Source organism: Artemia sp. Qi Xiang Cuo, chromosome 3, assembly GCF_049724085.1.
Source record: "Artemia sp. Qi Xiang Cuo chromosome 3, ASM4972408v1, whole genome shotgun sequence".
In the NCBI taxonomy this organism is placed as follows: domain Eukaryota; kingdom Metazoa; phylum Arthropoda; class Branchiopoda; order Anostraca; family Artemiidae; genus Artemia; species Artemia sp. Qi Xiang Cuo.
The window spans coordinates 93081319-93101412 of record NC_142796.1 but is presented as its reverse complement, the minus strand read 5'-3'; the positions used below and the strand labels follow the sequence as shown (position 1 = coordinate 93101412).

Genomic DNA, 20094 nt, shown 5'->3' with positions numbered 1-20094 from the left:
AAAAAACGATCAGAAATTAAATAAAAAAAACAAGTTTTTTAAACTGAAAGTAAGGAGTGACATTAAAACTTATAACGAACAGAAATTATTCCGTATATGAAAGGGGCTGTCTCCTCCTCAACGCCTCGCTCTTTACGCTTAAGTTTGACTCTGTCTCACAACTTGGTTTTTTAAAACAATAAAAAACTTTAGCGTAAAGAGCGAAGCGTTGAGGAGGAGACAGCCCCTTTCATATACGGAATAATTTCTGTTCGTTATAAGTTTTAATGTCGCTCCTTACTTTCAGTTTAAAAAACTTGTTTTTTTAATTTAATCTTACATAGTATTTAAGCGACTAGTACGGGAAGAACACTTTGGCTCCGCCACAGGAGAACTAAGGCTACAGAGGTATCAAAAGCCAGCATATATGCTAAATTGGTGAGTCATGTAGGCTTAAAGATGATAATTCTACGGTTTGCAAAACAATAGGCCTGTAAAGTAAAACCTACTGGCCTTACTCTTTTAACATTACCTTTTATTACCATTACCTTTACCTTTTACCATTTACCATTTACCTTTACCTTTATAATTACCATTACCTTTTATCTAGCAATCTAAAAAAAAAACGTTTTTGCTTACTTCATATTTGAAAAGTGCTTATCCATCATTCCACCATGTGGGAAGTTTGATGAAAGTCGCTCCATCACCTTGCAGAAGCATGAGTAAGTAAGAGCCTCATCGTCGAGCACAACTAGCAGGGGTGCTAGTAGATCACACATTCCTTGCATGTAGCCTACTTCTAGGTGCTCCCATACATATCTTAAAAAAAAGGTACCAGTAAGAAAACTTTTAGTAACAGTAAGTTTTGTATAAATGTTGGATTTATTTTTTGCAACATAGCAAAGGAAAATGAATAGAAAAAAAATACAAAAAATAACTAAATAAATAAATATCTAAAATTAGCTTATCACTAGAAGGCAATCTTAATCAAGAAAAGTTTCAACGGCAAAAAAAGAATAAAATGCAGTGACGCCAGGATCCTTATAAAAAAGTTGATAATTTTGCTGTTACCAAAGGATTTTTCCAAACTGTTTACTTTTTCATTTATATCATTGTAATGATAGAATATATTCATTTACTACAATGGCTGGAGCTAATATAAGTATGTTAATACTAAAAAAAAAGACAAAAGAAAACAAGGAGCAGGAAATAAACAGCAACATCAAAAATTTAAAGTAGGAAGTCCTGCTTTGAGGTCAAGAGATAAAAAAGAGTCATAAATAGCTAGTTGATACAAATATATGGGGTTAATTTCTGGGGAAAATTGACGTACAGAATTCAGGTTCATAAATTTTAGAAGCTAAAATTTAATAATTTTGTTTATGATGTTGAAACGTGACTAAGCAACTTAAAACCAATTTGTTGGAAGTAAGAAATATTCCTGGTAGAAACCGGGTAGAATGAAACAAAACAAGCCAAAATTATGCATATTACAATTTCTCTGACAATTCAATATGTGTTGGTCTACATCTTTGTCCTAAAACTACAGCGGCCTATTCCGAATAGACTCAATCAATTCCCTATGGCTACTGGTGCGTTCTTAGGAGGTTTCCCGGATGTCTTATTTCTAGAAGCCTCTGTTTGGATTTGGTCTGCTTTCCTAGCATTTTCCATTGGAGCCACTAAACATGAAACTAAATTTTCCTTAACAAAATAGGCTTCTTAACATAAATGACTTCACAGAAAAAATTCTCACACCTTGGCCTCTGGCTCTTTGCCCCTATTAAATTGAAGTGCAATAACTAGTGAATGTTAAAAAAGGGACTTACGTGCACATAATATTTCTGAGTTTATCCAAGTTTGCTGTCGTGAAGTACCAATAGTTTCTGTCACATCGTTGAACGTCTTTATCTATTCTGTGTATATTTAATCCAAACTGCTCAAGCAACTCAAGCTGAAATGGAAAAATAAGGTTTTACACAGGCAAGTACAAAGAAATATATATCAGATTTCCTCCACCAAAATCTAGTCTCTGCATTTTTGAGTCCTTGATTATAATATTTAACTTTTTTTTTAATACAAAAGGCACTAGATATGGCAATTTCCTTTAAAATAATCCGTTAAACAGCTCTCTACGATGTTCCAGTGTCCCGCTTTCTGAAGAAAAGCAAGAAAAAAAAAAAGAAGAAGATATTATATATGCAGAATATTGTGGTTTCAGCCACTTTTATTGATTTTCAAGCCAATATATTTCCCTTGTTGTTCAAGGCAAGGGAGGGTAAGTTTCTTATAAAGGGGGCTTCGGACAACGTGGTTCTAATAGTGTACTTCTTGTTTTGATCTGACTGTATTTTTTAGAAGTTATGGGTTATTTTACTTATTACTAAGGGACGTGATCGCTCTTACTAGGTTGCTAGCTACCACTGTAACACAAAAATGTTTGCGAAATTAAATCCTCAATTATAAAAAAATGACTTGCCTTAAAAACAGGAAAAACAAATTAGGCACGGAGTTGCTTTAAGAAGCTCTCTGAAGTCCATTTTCATCCCATCTTTTTTCACTTCGTTTTCTGATGGACTCGGTTTGGTCATTCTAGTATTCCTCTACTAAGTTTTGGCTGTGAACAACCAATTATATCTGCCCCCCCCTCCTGTATGATATGATTTTTTTGAGAGCCCTTAGTAGATTGAAAAATTCTGAGTCTGCCTTTGGAATTGCAGTGTCAAGACAACAGGAGATTCTAAACTACTGACAACTCGATCACAGGAGATTCTAAACTACTGACAACTCACCGCAGCACCAAGCCACTTGAGGCCAACCCAGCTACGCACGCTACTCCTCCATACCAATCGACTCAAAGCCTCCATCTTTATCCCCTCCCAGGAAGTTCCCACTTCCCTTAAATCTTTCCTTATGACATCCTCCCACCCCAACCACGGACGGCCCTGATCAGAGGAGATTCCTTATCACAAAACCAAGTTTTTGGGCAGACATTAAGTTTTGAATTTTAGCGAATTCTATAATTTTGGATTGGAGGCACATGAATAAAAATAAATAAAATGAAACATATAACTAAACATAACACATTTAATAAAATAGAGAATATAACAGTATAACAACATGATGGAATAATATAACAAAATTGAAGCTACAGAAGAACGTTTTTAAAAATGAAATCCTTCATCCATTAGTGTTGTAATTTTATAAGTACTTTAATAAGTACTTATGTATTTTAATAAGTACAACAGCCTGCCTTGACAAGGTTAATTCTGCATTTTCGCTACTTATGTCGTATGCAGCTGGTTTGCATAAAAAAATATTTGGAGCGGAGAGACAGCTAAAGGAAGGAAGGATTCAGGAAGAATTGCAACTTACCAGGCATTTGCAATGCCTGGTAAGTTGCATTTGTAATGCATTTGTAATGCCTGGTAAGTTGTAACTTACCAGGCATTTGTAATAAATCTTCTGATCAGAATTTGAGGATATTTAAAATGAAATCCGTGAGCTCAATCTTGTTAAGGGAGAGAATGGCTTCGTATTAGACGTTCCAGTCTAGTTGGAGATAAAAGTGAGGAACAGGGTCTGCATCTGGCTGACTACGCGTCTGCTTATGTTGTACAAGCCTGATTTGCATAAGAAAAACATATGAGTCTGAGAGGACAGCTAATAGAAGGGAGTAATTCAGGAACAGTTGTAACAGCTTAGTAGTTGTTGCGTCAATAAACCGTATGACGATAATTTGAGAATTCTAAAGACATTGAAACATAAAATTAGTGAGATTTGAACTTAAAAGCAGGTGGAATGAATAAAAAAATTGTTGGTAGAAGAAGTATTGTTATGAAGGAAAGTTAGACTAGAAATTAAAACTATTAGAAGAAAAGCCGTAATGTTTTAGAGAGAGGTAATGGCACTGTAGAAAACGTTCCAGATTAGTTCAGGTGAAAGGTTCGAAGCGAGGACTGAATTATTGATAAAGAGAGTGAAAGTCACTGTCACTCCAAAGGATCGTACCTAATATCTGCAAACTCTAGAAGTAATTGAAAAAAAACCTTTGCCGTGCTTTCCTTAAAGAAAAGATCAGCAGGGTAATATAGGCTGGGGGATAAAAGTGTGATTGAATATACATTGCCCTTATATTCCTCCCTTTGAATGCAGTTCAGCAAACTGTTTTGGCAAGTATTTCAGAAGAAAGAAAATGTCAGGTATATTCTTCAGACACTGCAGTAATGATGAAGTTTTAAGAGAAGAACAGTATTGTTGGAAAGCAGAAAGGGGCAAGGATGAGTAAAGGGCTAACAAAATCAAGTTTTAACGATGAAGTTTTAAGAGAAAAACAGTATTGTTGGAAAGGAGGAAGGGGCAAGGATGAGTAAAGGGCTAACAAAATCAAATTTTAACGATGAAGTTTTAAGAGAAGAACAGTATTGTTGGAAAGCAGGAAGGGGCAAGGAGGAGTAAAGGGCTAACAAAATAAAATTTTAACGATGAAGTTTTAAGAGAATAACAGTAATGTTGGAAAGAAGAAGGGGCAAGGATGAGTAAAGGGCTAACAAAATAAAATTTCAACGATGAAGTTTTAAGAGAAGAACAGCACTGTTGAAAAGCAGGAAGGGGCAAGGACGAGTAAAGGGCTAACAAAACAAAATTTTTATGGTTATGTAAATTTGTGAGAGTATTGTGTGGGTCTTGATATGAGACATCTTTAGTCCTTATTATTATCTTTAGTCCTATATGAGACATCGAAAAAATTAAAAATATTCAAACAATTACCGCATGAGAATTATATGTCAATTAAAAACAGAGCAAGATGTAACTTAAAGGAAATTTTCTCCAAAAACATTTTAAAACGAAAGTAAATTGCGACGTGAAAACCTAACCAGAGTAGAAACAAAGTAATATATAATCTAATGAAATCTAAAACGAACAAAACTAAAAATGAATAGCCATGCTGAAACTAACAAATATTACTCTGGACGAATAAGTAGAACAACAAAAATTGCAGCAATTAGTCAAGTCAAGCTTAAAACCAACAGAACTAACCACAAATCTGTACTGCCTGGGCATGTCACATTATGACCCCAATAATTTTAGGAAATCCACTTAGAAGGAAAGATAAATGTAAGGCGCATACGAAAAAAACAATGGAAAGGCTGTATTGAGCACTTCGATTGCCAAATGTATTCAGAAAGTAACTAAAATGAAATGAAAAATACTGAAAAATGGGTAAAATTTTTAATAAGATGGTGAACTTTTTAAAGTAAAAATTTTTTGTACAAATGGTAACTGAAGTCTAAATTGTTGCGCTTTGCATCTGGAAGCCTTTATCAACGCAGAATAAAAGGAAAGAATAAAGTAGATTAAACAAAAATGAAAATGATTAAGCAAAATGAAAGACACTCACATTCCATAGGATGAATCTGACTTGTTCAAAAACAACAATTATAATTTTTAACGTGTGAACTTCTTCCGTTTTTATTTTTATATAGCATTTGTGGTTCTTTCTCGTACTTTTTCGTTAATATATCTAGGTTTATTTTTTGCGAGATTCCCTTTCTTATAAATTCTTTTACCCATTTTTTCAATATTTCCATTTCATTTTAGTCATAATTATCAAGTTAGTGTTGTCTGCAGAATCATTTACATATGGAGTAATATTTCGATGGTTATTTTGGGTCCAGGCTCATCTCTAGTAGAGATTGGTAGAGATTCTCTACCAATAGAAATGGCTACAAGACGTTCCCCTAAACATCAATGGAACTCGGAGAGTAAGTACGTTCTGGATGTTGGATAAAATTTCATGACGACAAAATTATTTTTCCAGACCCTTTATGCATTTGAATTATTTGGAAACTTAGGCTTTAAATCAGATGTCTGTTTGATTTGCTCTATTATTCAAATATAAACATTAAAATATTTCCTATTGGATGATCGAAATAGTATCCTAAAATACAAATAACTAGGACGAATGTAAAATAATAACTCACGGAATATACACCACCGTGAGAGGAACTAGCTGGAGATATGCAACTTGATCTAGATTCAATACTGAAAACATCTTGTATCTCATCTACTGTAAGTTTATCATGTGTATCATCTTCGTCCCTTGATTCGAATTTGTGGATATTCCGTTCACTAGCCTTCCTTTCCAGGTGTATAGGAATTGCGGACGATGATGATTCTAAAATTAGTAAAAACAAGGAATTTATAATTAATTCTCTTTTAATAGGTTTTAGAAATTAGTTGACATGAACTGTTACTTAAATCTTATTTAGAGTTCCTAAAAAAAGAAGCTAGGCTCTAGTCGTTATAATACTATCTCTACTAATACCTGAGGTCAACACAGCTGCGAACTTTCTTCCTCCACTCCAATTTATTGAAATATTCACTCTTTACCTCCCCCCCTCATGAAATTCAAATTTTTCCTTATGGTCTCGTCTCATCCAATTCGGTGACGATTTATTTTTTATTTGACTTGTGCAAAAACCACAATCTTCAGCAGTCTATTATCCTTCATTTGTAAGATGTGACCTAGGCATCTTAATCATTCTTTCATTATAGCCCTAGAAAATTGAATCGAACCACATTCTTCTTGCAGCTTATTGTTTGATATAAGATTAGTTAAAAGTGGCTAAGACTATTCTTAGGTCATTTTACATGCCGACGGTTTTTGCAACATTCACAACACTTAAATTTAAATAGTTACTTAACTACAATACATTAATTTCCATAATCACTTGGTATAACTAGTACAATGCTCAATTTCACAAGTCTTACAAACTGGTAGAAAAAAATAGCAATCAGACATAAGTTGTATCAGAAGACCAAATAAATCTCTTTAAGCTAACAAATTCTTACTTCAATCAACCAGTTTCTGAACATTTTTCACAAGCCATGTGGATGTAAGGGAATTGCCGATGATTGTAGAATTAGTCCAAAATAAGCAATCTATAAACGATTTCCTTTCAAGTAGATCACAAAATCAATTCACAGTAACCTTTGATTGATCCCTTACTTACAGATTGTGAGATAGTAACTTTTAGTAACTGAAAATGGATAGAGAACAATTATACAGCAGCGCACAGAAAATGATGCTGCATAAAGGATGCAGCGCACTGTTGGTGAGCATTAAAGCTTACGAGAAGTGGGACATCTGACAGAAGTTCTATAAAAAACAAGCAAATGCTTTTCAAACAGTTCGTGGTACCGAACTGTAAGTAAGGAGCGACCCGGCTCAATAGTAACTGAAACTCTAAAAACCGGAATTTCGATATCCATAGATACATCAATAAAATCAGATTTTATGCTAATTTCAAATATACAAGTTTCATTAAGTTTACCCATTAAAGGTTACGTGCCTGGGAAAATTTGCCTTATTTTCAGAAAAAGGGGAAACACCCCTAAAAGTCATAGAACCTTAATGAAAATGACACCATCGGATTCACCGCATTAGAGAACCCTAATCCGGAATTTTCAAGCTCTTATCTGCAAAAACGTGGAATTTTGCATTTTCTGTCAGAAGAAAGACCATGGATGCTTGTTTATTTGTTTGTTGGTTTGTTTGTTTCCTTTTTTTTTTTTTCCAGGGGTAATCGTATCGATCCAGTGGTCCTAGAATATCGTAAGAGGGCTCATTTGAACGGAAATTAAAAGTTCTAGTGCCCTTTTTAAGTGACCAAAAAATTGAAGGGCAACTTGGCCACCTCCCACGCTCGTTTTTCTCCAAAGTCACCCAATCAAAATTTTGAGATTCAGAATATTTTTTTTTCAGCATAGTCGAAAATCTAGGAAATATATCTTTGAGGATGACTTAATCCCCGACAAATCCCAGGGAAAGGGCAGCAAGTTATGAACTTTGCCTATTGTTTATATATAGTATTGGTTCAGGGGAAGTATAAGGATGTTTCAAGAGGGGTTTTTTCCTGGTGGGAAGGGGTGCCGGAGGAGGGGGTTACGGGTGAGGATCCTTCCATGGAGGATGTTTCCATGGGGGCAGGGACATTTCTATGAAAGGGGTGCTAGATTTCTCAGCATTATTTAAAAAACGATAAGAAATTTATTATATAAAACAAGTTTTTTTCAACTGAAAGTACGGAGCAAAATCAGCACTTAAAACGAACAGAAATGGTTACATATATGAGGGGGTTTCCCCCCTAGTCAGCACCTCGCCGTTTACGCTAAGTTTTTATTAGTACTTTCAAAAGAACTAACTAGTCTAATTAACCAGCCTTTGTGATTCAGGGGTTTGTGATTCAAATAAAATTTGAACTTTAGCAGAAAGAGCAAGGTACTGACTAGGGAGCAAACTCCCTAATATACATTATAAAACATATGAATATAGAAATTCGTTACGTAAGTTATTTCGTAAGTTACGTCAGAACAAAATTTCGAGAAATCCATTTTGCCAAAAAAAAGTAAAATTAATGTGCAAACTTTGCTTTAATTATTCATGTACGGTGAGCCAAAATCAAAACTGCATTAATTCAAAAACGTTAAGAAATTAAATAAAAAAACAAGTTTTTTTAACTGAAAACAAGGCGAGACATTATAACTTAAAACGAACAGAAATTATTCCGTATGTGAAAGAGCGAGGTATTGAGGAGGGGACAGCCCCTTTCATATACGGAATAATTTCTATTCGTTTTAAGTTTTAATGTCGTTCCATAGTTTCAGTTAAAAAAACGTCTTTTTTTTAATTTAATAAACTAACAAAGCGCATGCCATATCAAATATTGTTGAGCTACCAGCCATTAACAGACAAAAACTTTAAGTGTAGGCCGAAACGGTGGGATTGCTAGTTCATTTACTTTATTAAGTATACTACATTACATTGCATTGATTTTGCTCTGATCTTATTTTCATTTTTAAACTGACGTTGAAAAATCCCAGAGGGCAGAACAAAAAGCTATATATGCTCTCTGTCGAGTTCTAAAAGCCTTTTGATTTTGAATTAAAATAGAACACTTCGTAAACAACTCAAAATAATAATCAGATTCTATAAAAATAGCGATTCTCACGCAAGTACAAATAATGGAGACTTGCGGAGATTAGCGACAAACAGGAAGGTGTCTTATCCCGCTCCTATGTGGATTGGAACGTGTTACATTCTGCGGCTTTCTTCGGGGTTTGGTATGAAGATTAGTATCCGTAAGATTTCAGACCTGAATTTTGCGGGTGACGGTTGTTCTTCTTGAAGATGGGAAAGGGTGATTACAGCTGGTACTCAACATTGCAGACGAAAAGGTCGGAAATGTAGGAATAGCACTGAAAGTTGGCTGGATAAACAGCAATACCACAACTGAATACAGGCCAATGAGCCTTTGGGGGAATAGTAAAATGTAATTTTGTATGTGCATTTCATGATGAATAAATCTCATCTTAGAATCTATGCTTATAATAAGTAAAAATACAAATTAGTTGATGAAGTCAAGAACTTGAGGTATCTCAGGAGATCGATCAAGTATGATGGTGGAATAGCCAACTTGATTCGGCTTCAATAGCCATATCATGAGGAGAATGGTGTAAGTGATATCGGATGTTAACAAGTTGAATCGTGTCTGGTATAGGTAGTAATTTTTCTATAAACTGGAAGCTTCAGCTCCTGAATATTACGTGGTGTCCATCCTCATCTATGCTATTGAATTTTGGATACTAAACTTCCAGCAAGAAAAACCTGTCCTAGTTTTTGAAAACTATGCCTTAAAAAGTACTAAGCATATCATATGCTTCAATTTGAGATTCTGATGACAAAACGGTTAGCCATTTATTAGCAAAACTTAAAAACGCAGGAGACGAAGGCATTTTGGCCAAGTCCTGCGTATGCCAGAGGGTTAACCCCCTAAATACAGTGTATGAATGTCCCCTCCACAGCAGTTAAGAAAGCAGTGTGACCGGGACATGAGGAGTGCAGAGCTGTCTCACCAGCCACAGTGGGAGGACGTCAAGACTGCAGCTTATCTTCGAGATATCTTGTGTCTTATAGACTCCCTCCTTGTCACTCCCAGCCCTAGAGGATTTAAGATTTAAGGGGAGGCTTACCTTCATTTCCCCTCAATTTTTATGAAGTTTGCTTGTTTTGACAAATTTACAGCCCAGATCCTAGTATTTCCCTGCACACTCGCCAGTCAATTACCAATTCCCTCAATATGTGTTTGTTTTAATACCACTTACGGGCACAATGTAAAAATCATGACGCAAGCACAAAGTATTAATTGGTGTAGACACAATGAGATTCTACATTCCCGGAGCTTCAGTTACTTCTTTTGCTGACGACACGGCTTTAGTGATTGCAGCAAAGTCGCTGCAAGAGCTCTTGTTCAAGGCTAATAAGGCGCTGGATGGCCTACATGAATTTGTTTGTGCTAGCCTACTTAGCGTCAATGCATCAAAAACTAATTTTATGATGTTTACGAGGACTGGTTCTGCTCCCACTCTCCCTGGTGTCATTATTTACAATGGCCTACCGCTATCACAAGTTGAAGAGATCCGATGTCTGGGATTCATCCTGGATCGAAACTTGAGTTGGAGAAAACTCTGCGACATCATAGCATGCAAGCTGGAGCGTGGCCTTGGAGTTCTGAACCGTTTTCAAAATTTTTTACCTTTGAAAATTCTGCTTTTATTATATTTTTCCATAATAGCGCCTTATATAAATTATGGTTGTTTGATTTGGGCGAGTAATTTTAGTTGCAATTTTAGAAGAGTTCAAGTTCTGCAGAATAAGGCTATAAGGTTGATTGGAAGGTATGATCAGGGTGTTGATAGCACTGAATCACTTTTTAGAAAGTTTAAAATTTTAAAGGTTGGTGAAATAAGGGGTTATCAAATTGGAGTATTTGTATTTCAGTGTCTGAATGGTCTTGCACCAGATTTTCTTATGAATATTTTTAAGCCTAATTCGTTTTATCACGCTTATTCGACTAGGAGTGCGGATAGTCTTGTATCTGAGCCACAGAGCACAATGAGAACGAGTCAAGTGACCAGACACTTGGGCTCGTCAGTTTCGAATTCGTTCCCAGATTCTGTTCGTCAAGCTGAAAGTGTGCCGCAAATTAAAACCCGTATTAAAAATCATTTCTTTTCAGGAATTTGGTTGTGTTAATGGTTCGATATAAGGCTTTTTTTTTTTTTTTTTTGTAGATATTTTATTTTTATTTTTTTTTTATATTTTGTGCCATTATGTATTTATAATTATTTTCTGTTATTATTATTGTTTTCCCCTTTTTTAATTTTAATTGGTTTGATGATTTGGCATGCATGATATCCAACCGGTCGCTTTTTAAAGCATCTTCTTGCTTTAGTGCGACTTGTTGTCACATTGAGTTGTTTTTTTGTTAATAAAAATGTATGAACCTGAAAAACCTGAAAAAAAACCCTGTGTAACAAAGAAAATAAGGATTCAAAATCTTCGAAAGCGTTACTAAAAGTGAGTGTTATTGTGTATGAATTCGTGTTTAAGCTTCGTGAATTCGTGTTTAAGCTTAAAATTCGTGTATTCGTACGTGCTAATTCGTGTATAAGATATCAAACAGTATTCTCCTTTATTCGTCTTTTTATTAGTAGATATACGGTGATTAAAAGAGAAAAGGAACTCCTCTTGCCTTCCAGCATATAGGTAATTTCGAAGCTAAAACCGAGTACTGCATCAAAGCTAAGGTAAATAAGAAAATGAAATGTAGTATTATTAGCGTTGTTTGCCTTTTTTGCTTTGATGCAAAAAATGAAGGATTCTTAGTACCATTATTCAACAATTAATAAAATCTACTATAATAATTTATACAAGGCTACAGGGACTGGCTTAAACTGCCAGCCTTATCAATTACTTTTGACTTCATTCTTAGTTTCAGACTCAGTGTTAGGCTCATACTCCCCAATGAAATTTTCACTGAACATTCTCTCCTACCAAATACATTTTGAAGTTAATCAAATTTTTATCATATCATACAGAACTGATCATTTTCACAATTGGTGTAATCATTAACACCTTCTTTTAAAACATACGGACTACCTGACTGGCTAAATAGCCTACTAATGACTATGGTAGATTTAGGAGATTTAGATTACGGGTAGAAGCTTCAGCTATTTAACCGAGAAATCATGGGTTCAAATCCCATTAATTATAACTTTTTGAAACTTGTTTCCTTTACTTAGCAAGAAGGGTTGTACAACCTTGGGCAGTTTCAGACTTCAAATCCTCTGCAAATGCAGAACTAGCCTTCCGATCTGTTTCTGGAGTAAAAAACTCGTCTGTTCCACTGAGAACTTCTGTGACATCTGTTAAATCACGTTCGTTGTTGTGGTGATTGTGGTCTTGAAACACCTGAAATTGTAAAATTTCAACTACTATAGTTATATTTGTAGAAATACCAGAGCTCTAAATAGAGGCGTTAGAATTGAAATAAAAAATATGCGATTTCCGAATGAGCAGCTAGGACTTTCCATTTTTGATTTTTTTTTTCAATTGTTTGGGTACTGTCATTAAATATTTTAGTAGTTTCTTCCGAGTCAGTTTACTACATTGTGATATTATAAGAAACTAACCTACACATTCGATATCCAGGAAACTAATATTAAATGTTATTAAATGAAAAAAAAGAAAGTTTTTTGAACTGAAAGCAAGGAACGACGTTATAACTTAAAACGAATAGAAATTATTCCGTATATGAAAGGGGCTGTCCCCTCCTAAACGCGTCGCTCTTTACGCTAAAGTTTTTTATTGTTTAAAAAAAATAGAGTTGCGAGAAAGTCAAACTTTATCGTAAAGACCGAGGCGTTGAGGAGGGGACAGCCCCTTTCATATACGGAATAATTTCTGTTCGTTTTAAGTTTTAACGTCGTTCCTTACTTTCAGTTAAAAAAACTTGTTTGTTCTTATTTAATTTTTGAACGTTTTTGAATTAATGCAGGTTTTGATTTTGGCTCACCGTACATGAATAATTAAAAAAATTTGCATATTGATTTTACTTTTATTTGGTTAAATGGCTTTCTCGAAACTTGTTTAATCTTATTTACGAACGTTTTTATTAGTACTAAATATACGTAACTTACGAATTAACTTACGTAACGAACTTCTATATTAATATATTTTTAATACATATATTAGGGGGTTCGCCCCCTAGTCAATACCTCACTCCTTAAGCTAAAATTTGAATTTTGTTCCAATTCTTTAAAAATGAACTCTTAATCACAAAGGCCGTTATTTAGAATAAATAGATCTTATGAAAGTACTAAAAAATCTTTGGCTTAAAGAGCGAGGTATTGGCCAAGGGGTGAGCCGAATCATGTACGTAATATTTTCTGTTCGTTTTAAGTTTTGATGTTACTCCTTACTTTCAGTTGAAAAACTTGTTTTTTTATATTTAGTTTCTGATCTTTTTTTAAATAATGCTGGGAAATCCGGCGTCCCTTTCATAGCAATGTCCCTTCCCCCATGAAAAATCCTTTATGGAAATATCCTCCCACATAGCCCTAGACCCCCTCCCCACTACCAGAAGAAATCCCCTCTGAAAACGTCAGTATACTTCCCAATAACCAATACTATATGTTAACATTGGGTAAAGTTCATAACTTTCAGCCCTCCCCCAGGGGATTTCGGGGGATTAAGTCATCCTAAAAGACATATTTATCATACTTTCGACCATGCTGAACAAAATGGCTGTCTCAAAATTTTGACTGGGTGACTTTGGAAAAAAATGAGCGTTGGAGGGGGGCCTAGTTGCCCTCTATTTTTTTTGTCACTTAAAAAGGGCACTAGAACTTTTAACTTCTGTTCCAATGAGGCCTCTCACGATATTCTAGGACCACTGGGTCGATACGATCACCCCTGGGAAAAAAAAAACACGCATCCGTGATTGATACGCTGAATATGATGGTGTGATTTTCATTAAGGCTCTATAGCTTTTAGGGGATCTTTTCTCCTTTTTTAAAAATCAACCAAATTTTCTCAGGCGCGTAACTTTTGATGGGCAGGACTAAACTTGACGAAACTTGTATATTTGAAATCAGCATTAAAATTTAATTCTTTTGATGTATCTATGGGTATCAAAATCCCGTTTTCTAGAGTTTCGGTTACCATTGAGCCGGGTCTCTCCTTACTTATAGTTCGTTACCACGAACTGTTTGATGACAGCCTGTTTGTTTTTATTTTTTGCTTTTTTGTTATTTTCAGAGTACATGTGAATGATTACTTTCAGCCAATTTAGTTCTTGGCAATTTAGCAAAAACTCCAGCTAAAAACACAGCCAAATACTATGTGCCTCTGTCCTATAAAAAGGAAAACTTTATCTAAATAACTCTGCACAATATTATTTTGTTATTAAGTTAAAAATAATATTTTTAAATACTCACAAAAACGAATTTTAAATGCTGAAATAAAAAGAAACATTCATATATACAGCCATTCTTAAAACAAACAAACATCCCAATAAATATCCCGTTGGAGTGCCTTCCCTCTTAAGTACCTCGCAGGATAAAGCCTTGTTAACCATTTAATGAAAACCATATTTGTGATGAACAATATTTTTGTTTCACATATGATTGGGAAAAGAGCAGATAATTAAACAAGTTTCCAGTAAAAAAGGAAAACCAACAATTTCTAAGAAAAAATACATTTGGAATCCTGTTAAATTCCATCTCACTCAAGAATATAAAAAACTGATAAATAAATTGAACTTTTGAAACATCGTCAATAGAATTGTAAAATATTTTTATAAAAACAAAATTTATTTCGAGAAGATGTTTCTTCAATGCTTTTACTTTTAATTCAATTTTGCTTTAAAGTCTGGTAAACTGAAAATTAAATGACACTTTTAAGATTACTACTAAGAAATTTTAAGCAATTTTTTAGGGTTCAAGTTATTGTTTTTTTATCTTCTTTAAAATTAAAACATGCTATGTTTTGGGGGGCCCACAAGCACATTTTCAAGTCATAAATTTTAACTTCTTCATAAGAATTCTAGCTGAAACAAATTGCAAAATGTCAACATTTCTAATAAAAATTGGTAAAGGAGATGGGTGTTGAAGCAAGAAATTTGTCCTTTAGATCCAACAGATTGACAATCATTGCACATTTGATTGGCGTTTAGTTGAATAAAAAAAAAATTGAGACGTCATTCTTTACTAAACCAACATTGCTGTAGTTAAGATGGTTACAGGGCTAGTCAAAGATACCTGTAAGAAATAAGAAAAAGCATATAGCCTACTAATATTGATTAATAAAATTAGAATGCATATTCAGTTAAAAAAGCAGACTATTCTGGTAAGCGGGATTGGGAAATTACGGGTGATGAAATTTGGAATAGATCTAGATGATTTTACGTTTGACAGTGTCATGCCTGGGAATTTTTTTCTTAGCGCCTGAAGCAAAACAATAGCATTAATATTTGAGCTTTACATGATGCAAATTAAGTATGAAAGTAATACTTTCGGAATCAGAAGTAAATAAGGAGTATATTGATGCGTGATTAAACTTGAAACACTACAGGGATAAATATAACAAAACATGATAATTGATCTTTTCGAAAGATGTTCTTGGAAGCAAGTAAATGAACTAACAACAGGAAGCGTCTAATCTTAAATAGCTTAGTAATAAACATAACGATGTGCATATTAGATTTTAACATTTCAATTATATATACATTTCTTATCAATTCGTATTTGGTAATAAGATGTTAGGTCCATATTCTTACATAATTTTTATTTATTCTTTAGTAATATCTATTTATATTCTTACATCATTTTGCTCGTTCAGTCACTGTTTTTTTTTATCCAGTCTACTGTCAATTACAGGTAGTGTTTGTCTTTTGCTACTGCAACCATAAATTTTTTGCTCATTTCCTGCTGCCTCTTCACACACATTCCTTTTTTTTTTTTTTTTTTTTTTTTTAACTCGGTGTCTGTTAAGCGTTAAAACTGGATAATTGTAAATATGAGTCTTTACATTAAAAATGGAACCCCCAATTTTTAAAATTTCCAATTATATAAATAGCTGTGTAACTTTCCAGTTGGCCAGTTGAAAGAATCATATTTAATTCTTGCTGTCCTTGGTACTTTAATAAAAACAAAGCATAATTTTCTTACAAAACAAAAATATCCTAAACCTAAGAAGTAATCCGAACAGAAACATTTCTATTCTTCCCCGTAATTTTCTTATTTACTTTCCGATTTCACAATATTAAAATATTTTATTTAAGATAATAATTAAGATATCTTCTTTATTTGACCAGAAATAAGTTAGAATATCAAACACCTTAAAAGCACCGTCTTAGTATTATAATTAAATAAAAAAAACAAGTTTTTTTAACTGAAAGTAAGGAGCGACATTAACACTTAAAACGAACAGAAATTATTCCGTATATGAAAGGGGCTGTCCCCTCCTCAACGCCTCGCTCTTTACGCTAAAGTTTTTTATTGTTTAAAATAATAGAGCTGTGAGAAAGTCAAACTTTAGCGTAAAGAGCAAGGCGTTGAGGAGGGGACAGCCCCTTTCATGTACGGAATAATTTCTGTTCGTTTTAAGTTTTAATGTCGCTCCTTACTTTCCGTTAAAAAAACTAATTTTTTTTATTTAATTTTTGAACGTTTTTGAATAAATGCAGGTTTTGATCTTGGCTCACAGTACATGAATAATTAAAACAAAATTTTCATATTAATTTACTTTTATTTGGTTAAATGGCTTTCTCAAAACTTGTTTCATTTTATTTACGAACGTTTTTATTAGTAATAAATATACGTAACTTGACCGCTTAATCACAAAGGCCGTTAATTAGAATAAATAGCTCTTATGAAAGTACTAAAAAATCTCTGGCTTAAAGAGTGAGGTATTGACTAGGGGGTGAACCCAATCATATATGTAATATTTTCTGTTCGTTTAAAAGTTTTGATGTTGCTGCTGTTGCAGTTGAAAAACCTGTTTTTTTATATTTAATTTCTGATCTTTTTTTAAATAATGCTGGGAAGTCCGGCGTCCCCTTCATAGCAATGTCCCCCCATGAAAACTTTCTTCATGGAAAGATTCTCCTACATAACCCCCGACCCCAGGCACGTACGCAGGAATTTATTCGGGGGGGGGGAGGTGGCCCAATTTGTTTCGCGGGGGGGGGGGCAAATCCTTCAAACCCATTATTCTGTGAGAAAAATCTGAAAATTATGGGAAAATGAAAAAAAATCGTGAGATTTCGGGGGGGGGGTGAGGTGGGTTGGCCCAAAGGCCCCCCCTGCGTACGTTCCTGCCCGGCCTCCCCCACTACCAGGAAAAATCTCCCCTGAAAACGTCTGTACTGTACACTTCCCAATAACCAATACTATATGTTAGCATTGGGTAAAGTTCATAACTTTCAGCCCTCCTCCCGGGAATTAAGGGGGATTAAGTCATCCTAAAAGACATACTTATTATGTTTTCGAACATGCTGAACAAAATGGTTATCTCAAAATTTTAATCAGGTGACTTTGGGAAAACAATGAGCGTGGGAGGGGGCCCAGTTGCCCTCCAATTTTTTTGGTCACTTAAAAAGGGCACTATTACTTTTAATTTCCATTCCAATGAGCCCTCCCACGATATTCTAGGATCACTGGGTCGATACGATCACCCCTGGGAAAAAAAACAAAAAAACAAACAAACACGCACCCGTGATCTTTCTTCTGGCAAAAAATGGAAAATTCCACATTTTTGTAGATAGGAGCTTGAAACCTCTACAGTAGGGTTCTCTGATACGCTGAATATGATGGTGTGATTTTCATTAAGGTTCCATAACTTTTAGGGGGTCTTTCCCCTTTTTTCGAAAATCAGCCAAATTTTCTCAGGCGCGTAACTTTTGATAGGTCAAATTAAACTTGATGAAACTTATAGATTTGAAATCAAAATTAAAATCTGATTCTTTTGATGTATCTATTGGTATCAAAATTCCGTTTTTTAGAGTTTCGGTTACCATTGAGCCGGGTCGCTCCTTACTTACAGTTCGTTACTACGAACTGTTTGATAGTATTTTACATCTTAAAATGATGTAGAAATCGCTTGACTTTATTTCAAGATAGAAAAGCCGTGTATAATAATAATGAAAAAAAAAGAAGCGATGAAAGCTAACCAACAAAATAAACGCTCCTCACTTCCTTCTCAAGAAGGCTATTTCGTCACGACTTTACTCATAGGCTACAGACTATCTTCATCAGGGAAGTTGTTCGCACGAATAATATCAGAAGTAGAAGTAAAAATACTGCCTATAAACATGAAACACACACACAAAATACATACATACATACATATATAGTAACAGGAGCCCGGTGGTGAAGCCGCCAGGCCCCGGCAGTCGGAACGCGGCAGGCTTCTATAAATGGATTCTCATTGTTACTTTTCTTCTAAACGCAGACAACTTGAGCCTTTTCTTGATGCCATAGCGTCCAAATGTACCTTAAATTAGAAGTAGTGCCTTTGTAAAATTACTTTTTTTTTATTGTACCTTTAACTTTTGCCTCGGCTTGTCTTTAGTCATTGTGAAAGACATATCGTCAAACTTTTGTTTCTTTTAATCGTTCAGGTGGTGGGACAAAAACTTCTTTTTCTTCCGACGATTTATCTAGTCCAGGTTTTTGATTTTCAAAGGTATGGTTGGCATTGATGACCTTATCCATGTCAAAATCCCAATCCCAATTATCATCGCTATCATTTTCAATTTGTTTGGTTCGGTTTACCTCGGCTTCTGTTTCGTCATTATGAAATGCATATTGCCAAACCTTTGTTTTTTTTTAAAATAGTATGAAAGGCATTGATGACCATATTCATGTCCAAATCCCAAACTCAATAGTAATCGCAACCATTTTCAATTTTGACACGTTTTGATAATCGCTGTCAAGATTGATTTTCATTGACTCGCTCACATGTTCGGTGTCTCATGTCTTTTAACCGCGTTTCCCTTTGCTCTTTATTTTCATTTTTGACCTGCTTACAAGCTCGGTGTAGCATGTCTTCTAACCACGTGTGTCTTTGCTCTTCATTTCTATTTTTGACACACTACCGCTGTTTTCCTAGCCGCGTGTGTATTTGCTCTTCATTTTTATTTTTGACTTAGTCACATGTTCGGTGTCGCGTGTCTTCTAACCACATTTGTCTTTGCTCTTCATTTTCATTTTTGTCACGCCACCACCTTTCTTCGAATCGTGTGTGTCTTTGCTCTTCATTATCATTTTTGACTAGCTCACATGCTTGGTGTCGCATGTCTTCTAAGCACGTGTGTCTTTGCTCTTCATTTTCATTTTTTACACGCTCTAATTGTCGTTTTCACGTGTCTTCTAACCGCCCGTTTCTTTGCTCTTCATTTTTACTTTTGACATGTTTTTGGATCTTGATTACTTCAGACAATTTAGTTATGACCTATGCTTTAGCCGCCCGTATTGATGTTGTCGCAACCCATATATATACTTATATACATACATACACAATTATTACTCACATATAGAAGATAGTATATATATACATATAAATATACTATCATATATATGCATGTATATATATATATATATATATATATATATATATATATATATATATATATATATATATATATATATATATATATATATATATATATATATATATATATATATATATATATATATATATATATATATATATATTTATTTATCAATAGTAAGGGGTCCCGACACACGGCACACGGCAGGCTTCTTTATATGGATTCTCACTGTCGCGTGTCTTCTAAAAGCAGACAATTTGAGCCTTTTCTTGATTTCATGACGTCAACATGGACCTTAAATTATAGATAGTGCTTTTGTAAAATTACATTTATTTATTGGACCTTTAACTTTTGCTTCGGCTTGTCTTTTGCCATTATGTAACAAATGTCGCCAAACCTTTGTTTTTTTTTTAATTATCCATGAGGTGGAACAAAACTTCTTCTTTTGCCTCGACTTGTGTTTTGTCATTCTGAAAGACAGTACGCCGAAGCTTTGTATCTTTCAATTGCTCAAGTGTAGGAACAAAAACTTCTTTTTCTTCCAACGATTTTTCTAGTCCAGGTTTTTGATTTTCAAAAGTATTGTAGGCACTGATGACTTTATCCATGTTATAATCCAAAACCTAATAATCACCGCTATTATTTTCAATTGGTT

The 20094-nt window shown here is 34.3% G+C and overlaps 1 protein-coding gene across 1 annotated transcript in view; it reads right to left on the bottom strand.

The window, feature by feature from the left end:
- The window catches only part of LOC148954759 (small G protein signaling modulator 1-like), a 133466-nt gene that overhangs the window by 28050 nt on the left and 85322 nt on the right, over positions 1–20094 (bottom strand). The window contains exons 3-6 of the mRNA XM_089086507.1: positions 12145–12295; positions 5964–6157; positions 1809–1933; positions 619–798 (exon numbers count right to left, since the gene is read on the bottom strand). Coding sequence (XP_088942633.1) covers positions 619–798; positions 1809–1933; positions 5964–6157; positions 12145–12295 — 650 coding nt within the window. The remainder of the gene's footprint in view (positions 1–618; positions 799–1808; positions 1934–5963; positions 6158–12144; positions 12296–20094) is intronic.